This window comes from Lepidochelys olivacea, assembly GCF_965140295.1.
Source record: "Lepidochelys olivacea isolate rLepOli2 genome assembly, chromosome: 1".
Classification (NCBI taxonomy): Eukaryota; Metazoa; Chordata; order Testudines; family Cheloniidae; genus Lepidochelys; species Lepidochelys olivacea.
Window position 1 is genome coordinate 136,849,874 of NC_140411.1, and position 6,930 is coordinate 136,856,803.

Genomic DNA, 6,930 nt, shown 5'->3' on the forward strand with positions numbered 1-6,930 from the left:
GGGGCAAGTCAGGGTCTCCTTTAGAGCTATTGTCTGCTGAAGCTGCAAGAAAGCCTGCCTACATGATTTCTTTCTTTCACTTGCAGCACAATCACAAGGATGGCAGGGGGGCAGTTCCTAGAGTCTTCTCTCTGATAGAGATGATGTTTTGTAAGTGAGGAAATTTGAGTAACATGAGCAGTAAGAAACTATTGCTCAACAAAAAGAGATCCACAAAAAGTTTGTGCAAAAATATACCAGGGTTTTGGAAATGCAGCACAACATGGTCACCACAACATGGCTGCAATTTCTCTGCAAAATGTAAAAAAACAGCTATCACTGGACCCTCCCGCCTCCATACACACTAAGAGGAAGTAAAAAAGAACAAAGAAAAGCAGCAATTACGAACAATAAGCACTTTGTTATGCTATTTTCTGGAGCCAGCATATTGTTGCCATTGATTTTTTAAGCAAAACGTCCCATTAATTTCAACTGAGATTTCTGCTTAATAATGGTTGGCATGATATGGCCCAGAGTTATTATCTGTTAAAAAGGTATTGTTCTAACTGGAGTGATTTTAAAATGGGATTTTTTTCCCCGGTGGTTGGGATTTTAGCACTAAATACAGTAACCCACCTGATGTCAGACAGTGTTCAAGGGCCAGAAGACATTGAGAAGGCAATAATAACTGCAAACAAAAATACAAGGGGAAAATCCTTTCACATCGACATGAAGGGGAACCAGGGAGTGACATACACGTTCATTTCACACACACACCCCCCCCCCCGCCCTTCCATCATTGCATTAGGTCCACAAAGATCGCATCCCCCTGTGTTGTATTGGTTTGCTGCCTGTTTACCCTGCCCGTTTTCTAGTACGGGGGCGGGTGTAATGGCCTAGCTGCCACAACAGGCCTTTCCTTGTGATAATTTGGCAGTAGTACAAATCTCACACACAAAATTCCCTCACATTCTTTTCAGGGACAGCTGTCTACAAAAATAATGCTTTCCAATAGGGGATCTGGTTGCTGGCTTTTGCTTTTTTAGTGCGGTGTAATAAATAAATAAATAAAAATCACATAAAAAAGGAAGCAAGGACCAGGACGTGTCGCGAAAGGGTTAAAGCCGCCTCAATGACGTCATTCTCATTTGCATCGAAGTGGGGATATAACAGGTCATGCAGCGAAAGCGCTGATGCTACAGTCCAGAGCAGCAGCGGCGAAGGGTAGAGTCACTTCTGTGCAGAGCATCAGTGGTGAGGATACAATTTATATTTCAACTCTGGTTTTCTTTCCCCCCTTTCTCCCCTTTTATGAGCATGCATTTCTCCGTCTCTACGCTGATGAGTGTGGATTTTTAACCCAAGTCCTTCTTCAACACCCTTTGCTTTGTTACTAAATTTCAGGATGGGATATTCCTGTTGCTTTCAAAGGCACCCAAGAGATTTTAATTGTAAGCCCGTGTTTAAGACTAGTGGCGTCGTTAAAGGTGGACAGATTGAGAGAAAATGTTAAATGCGAGCCTAAGGAAAGAATGGGGGAAGCCCTCTCCATTTCCTTTGTTCTGGCTTGACCAAAAAAGCTGGCATCTTTGTCGACACTCATTGAATCTTTTCGTATCTGTGACCCAACAACGGGAGCTTTTGTTGATCTACGCATTACTACTTCCTTCCCTGCTATTTAGAAGGGAATTTACTACAAGCAGATGTGCGCAAAAATCTCAAGCTCCCAATACAGGGAGGGAGGGAGGGAGAGCAAGGGGAGGTTGTATTGTTCAAACCTCCAGCTGCTGAAAGAGGGGCTCTGTCTCTCTGTGTGTGTGTGTATCGATACAAGAAAATCTTTTGTTTAAATCCAGGCAGCGTTGTAGCTGTGGCTGCATTGCTGAGAAGGAGAAAGGCAGCAAACGGAGAAGGGCGGTGGTTTGAGCTTCCTCAGACTGCAGCTGCAGTTCTTTGTGAGGAGAAAAGAATGCAGGACTTCAGCCAAATGTGCTAAGGGAAGGGAGAGCAGACAGACCCCAAGATGGAGAATGTGATTAGCATAGGCTAGTTCCTTGGCATTGGCATTATTTCACATTTTTTAATGTGTGTGTGTGTGTGCATTAAATCTTTTTTAAAAAAAGATAATAGCCTCTTCCAGGCACCATCCTCCCTATTGTTCTCTTCGTGGAAACATTGAAGAGATTTTAATGAGAAGAAAACAGTCTCAACAATAGGCAATTGTTTTGACAATGGATTAAATTTCCACTTAAAAAATAAAACAACGTATTTCCTGCATTGATTTTGTTTTAAACTCCTTAATCAGCCTTGTATATGAAATGTACATATCATTTCATCCCACTGTATGTTAACACGACGAATTTTATTTCACTGAATATGTATCTTATTACCAAAAAAAGAAGAGGCTATTACGTACCTCTCAACCAGGGAGGCGGGGTTGCTGGCTGGAGATCAAGGAGTAACGCTAAAAGGTGGAGGAGTCTAACTGTCTCTCCTTTCCACGCACAGATTAATCTGCAAAAATGTCCGACAAACCAGATATGGCTGAAATTGAGAAATTTGACAAGACTAAATTGAAGAAAATAGAAACGAAAGAGAAAAATCCACTGCCTTCAAAAGAAAGTAAGTATGTATAATTTAACAGGGAGAGGGAGAAGGCAAGGAAAAGATAAAGTCCAGGGTAGAGACAGTTTTTATACATATATAAATTATGTGAAATATATGTATGATTACTGAGTAGATATAAAATATCCTAACCACTGTAAAGTTAACATAGTACATTTTATAATTTTTTTACCAATTTTATAAATCTACATTTGATTTCTATACCATAAAATTTATTAAAGTTAATATTTAAAAAAGGTCAAGTACTTCATCTTTATTTTTTAAATTCTTATTTTTTTCCTCTTTTTTTTTTTTTTTTTTTTTTAGCAATTGAACAGGAGAAGCAAGCGGGTGAATCGTAATGAAATCTGCCCTTCCAAATTATGCACTGTACATTCCACAAGCATTGCCTTCTTATTTTACTTCTTTTAGCTGTTTAACTTTGTAAGATGCAAAGAGGTCGGATAAAGTTTAAATGACTGTACTGCCCCTTTCACATCAAAAAATAGAACTACTGACACTGAATGAAGGCGCTGCCTTTCCATCTGCCTGTCTGGGTTTGGTCCTGGTGGCATGAAAGAGCTTGCATGTTGATGAAAGAAGAACTTGGGTGGGACTACAGTAAACTAGTAACACACGAATAAATGCAAAGCTGTACCAAGGTCCTGCGAGCTGTAAAATGCAGTTAATCGAGTGCCATTTTTTTTTGTTCAAATGATTTTAATTATTGGAATGCACAATTTTTTTAATATGCAAATAAAATGTTTTAAAACCTGGATGGTATTGATGTGCTATCTTTTGGACAGTGATCTCACAGGATGAAGCGTAAGTGCCTGTGTTAACATGTGGGATGCTAGGAGACCTTTGGAGATTATTTAAAAAAAAAATTGTTTTTGGCTCTTGATATATGCTCTTGCCAATTTCAGTCCTACAACACTTAAAATCGATTTCATTCATATTTATATGCATCACAGCTAACTTTGTTTGCTTTCCTGTAAATATGCTTAGTTCTAATATATATTTTTCAAATTTGAGGTAAATCAGCATTTTTGTATTTTTTTTAAAACATTTCCTTTTGTAGAAACCATTCTGTATCTTCACCCTTGAACTGCACTTTCTTCACGCAAATATGTAATTAATCTGCATTCAGTTTAGTAGGCAGTACAATAATAGACTGAACCTAAAAATTTTAGAATAAATACATTAAGAGAGCAACAAGGGTAGCCAGCCTTTTGCGTATTGTTGACCACTCATTCTTTGTGCTGTGCTAAAAGTAAAACTATTAATGATCGTTTAATAAAGGGTATTCTGTGCAAATGGAAGTTCAGCAGAATTAAATATGGTTTGGATCTGTTCAGAGCTTCATTGGGTAATGTCTTTCTTATTAGTCACTGTATGATGATCTGACCTAGAATCTTGTTCGTAAAATTAATACTTTGGGGATAAAATCCATGTTAATTTAAAAAATAAAAATCATTATGGGACAAAACTATCTTGTAAACCATCAGACAGTAGCATGCCATTTCACATAACCTGCTTTGTTATGTACACATTCATCTCCCATCCCTGTCACTTGACACTGGGTGAAATTCTGGACCCATTTTAAAGGCAGTGGGCATCAGGATTTCATCGCTAAGCATATAGCAGCCTGAAATGACACTTCTTCATATGGGTGTTGTGGGGATGGTCTGTGAAGATCACTAGTATCTTAGCTTATTCAGTGGCTAAGACTTGGTCCTGCACCTTCTTCCTGATTCAGGATCAACTGTACCCATGGGTGCTATGTGAATTAACTGCAACAGAGACAAATTTATTCCTGGGGGTAACTCCATTGATTTCATTGCGCCTTTTCCCTGAGTAAGGTGTATAGATCGGAGCCTAATCCTGCAAGATGCTGAGTGCACCTAGTCTGTACTCAAAAGATACTGGGAGCACTCACCACCTCGCAGGATGAATTCTGTTCTTGACTGAATTCTCACCAGCATCAGCGCACAACTTGATTCCTCTAGCTTAATACTTACAACAGAATAAAGGCTCGATCCTGTAAGATGCTCTGTGGCCTTGAACTCCCACTGAAGTCAATGAAAATTGAAGGCATTCAACATCTTGTATGATCAAGCGTTTAATAAGGAAGTCTACATATTCTAAGAACTGGGATTCAGTGAAATGCTGATGTAATCCACTGAAAATCTGTTGGCAAAAATGCTTCAGGATAATTCCATTATGTTTAGGGTGGTCCATTAGAAAATAAAGTCAGTTATCTTTGCTTGTAGTGTTAGATTTTTAGGCTTTCATTTTCTTCCTCCTGAATTGTAGAAAAGGTACAGGAAACCAGTTAGACTCTGAAAAATAGTTTAGACAATCACCTCCTAGCTTCTGATCTTAATCAGCTAGCACAGGAAGTAGCATATGACTAAACTCAAGAGTGTTAGTCTACATTGTATGTATGTGAGTCGTGGTCAATTAGAATGGCAGTGAGCATCTGCTTGCAGTGGTTCATCTCTGCAAAGAAAACCGTAGCAATATCAGAGCAATATATTTAAAAAGAATTAGAGCATTAGACACAGAGGACCAGATCCTCGGTGTAAATTGGCATAGCTCCATTTAAGTCAATGAGCTATGCTGATTTAAACCACTTGAGGAGCTGGCCCAATATCATGTATTTGTGGTACTGTGGCCAGTAGCTTCACATTCCCTTTTATGGCATGCATTTAGATTGATGCCTCATGAACTTAACCTGTAGCTATCTGATTGCAGCTTTGATAAATTGTAATTCAGTGTGTGTGTGTGTAGGTGAATATAGGATGGCTCAGGCAAATGGTAATTGGATATAGAACCTTTCCCGTCTAGGTCACTGGTCCAAATGCACCAGAAGTCAGTAATGTTCAAAGAGTGTTACCATCTGCTAGCTGTTTGAAGGCCTACAGTATATGATGAGTTTCCAGCCCAGTCTCTAGTAGGGAGGTGATTTTGTCACAACTGATGTGAATTAGTCCTATTGTCAGGATCCTCAATAGAGAGGCAAAGCATCTGATGAAGTGAGCTGTGGCTCACAAAAGCTTATGCTCAAATAAATTGGTTAGTCTCTAAGGTGCCACAAGTACTCCTTTTCTTTTTGCGAATACAGACTAACACGGCTGCTACTCTGAAACCTGTCAGTATTTGATGGTGATCCCTCCAGGTCAGATTTGAAGAATACCGGACCCCATTCTCCATTGCTTTACACCATGTGAAGCCATTTATATCAGTGCCAAGTGAGTGCACAGTGGCTGCAAAACATTCCCCACAGTGTGAAAAAAGAGTTCTAAATATGGTAGCATCGTACATTCACATAGCACAAGTGTAAGTGAGCACACAAGGTGCAAGGCAGGGGAGAATCAGACCTACTGTGATGCTCCTTACTCTTCTAGAGTTGTACTGTGAATAATAAACAGACAGGTTTAGGTTTAGGCTGTAGCGCTGTCAATCTAGCAACTTTCACCAGTATTAAATTCACTAAAAAAATCACAGGCAAGAAACCTGGTTATGAAAAAAAAGGTCATTTGAAACAGAGCAGCACATATGGTTTTTGATCTCACATGCTGTGCAGCCACATCAGCCCAGCCCCCCTCAGGGACAAAGTCTTTATGATGTCTGATGTGCTGTCTCCCCCTCCCCCACCCCCACTCCCACCAGAAATGCAGCTCAGCTTCTGAGAACTGCCTAGGTTATGAAATGTTTAGTGGTGCCTTCAAGCTCTGAAGCAAATTGTTCATTTTAGGGTTTTAAATAAGATTTTTCACTGTCATACAAGTTGCAAGATCTATGTATTGAACAGAAAACATACGTTCCCAATATCCAAAATAGCTCCTTTTGGCACTAAATTTACAGAAAAAAATTGTTGAGCCTTTCCGTAATGCAAACATTTAGGCTATTTTTGTGCAATGCTGAATGTGTGATAAAACACCACTTCCCTTGGTAACCTTTACTTCCCTAGTAACCGGGTAGAAATGAACACCAAAGACCAGTTTCTAGCTTTTAGTTTAATCATATGTGGCGAACACATGAGGCTATTGAAGAAAATTATTTTTAAAAAGAAGGAATGAATAAGTACTACTCCAAATGGTACATTAAAGTAATTCATGTGTTTGACTGTGGAAAATGATAAGCCAAGCCATAAGGATGGTGCAAAAAATAACATAGGACAGAGAAAGTGGGCATTTTAATCCTACATATGGTAGAATTTTCTTTAATGCAATTAAAAATATAGCTGAAGCTTACTTATTCATACACATTAGTACAAATATGCAAATCAACCTTAGAAATCTGTAAGAGAAGGCTGGGGAAGGCAGTTTCCTCTGACAGCAT

At 39.1% G+C, this 6,930-nt stretch overlaps 1 protein-coding gene across 1 annotated transcript; it reads left to right on the forward strand.

Moving 5' to 3' along the window:
• Positions 1-1,084: 1,084 nt before the first annotated feature.
• Positions 1,085-3,359, forward strand: TMSB4X (thymosin beta 4 X-linked). The gene is made up of 3 exons (XM_084613134.1): positions 1,085-1,233; positions 2,488-2,601; positions 2,911-3,359. The coding sequence occupies exons 2-3, from the start codon at positions 2,502-2,504 to the stop codon at positions 2,943-2,945; spliced, it is 135 nt and encodes a 44-aa protein (XP_084469260.1). The 5' UTR covers positions 1,085-1,233; positions 2,488-2,501; the 3' UTR covers positions 2,946-3,359.
• The last annotated feature ends 3,571 nt before the right edge of the window (positions 3,360-6,930 follow it).

Bases quoted from the DNA above. Each gene is read 5' to 3' on its own strand.
- TMSB4X (XM_084613134.1), top strand. From the start codon at position 2,502: ATGTCCGACAAACCAGATATGGCTGAAATTGAGAAATTTGACAAGACT. The intron at 2,602-2,910 runs GTAAGTATGTAT...TTTTTTTTTTAG, and splicing joins TCCACTGCCTTCAAAAGAAA to CAATTGAACAGGAGAAGCAA.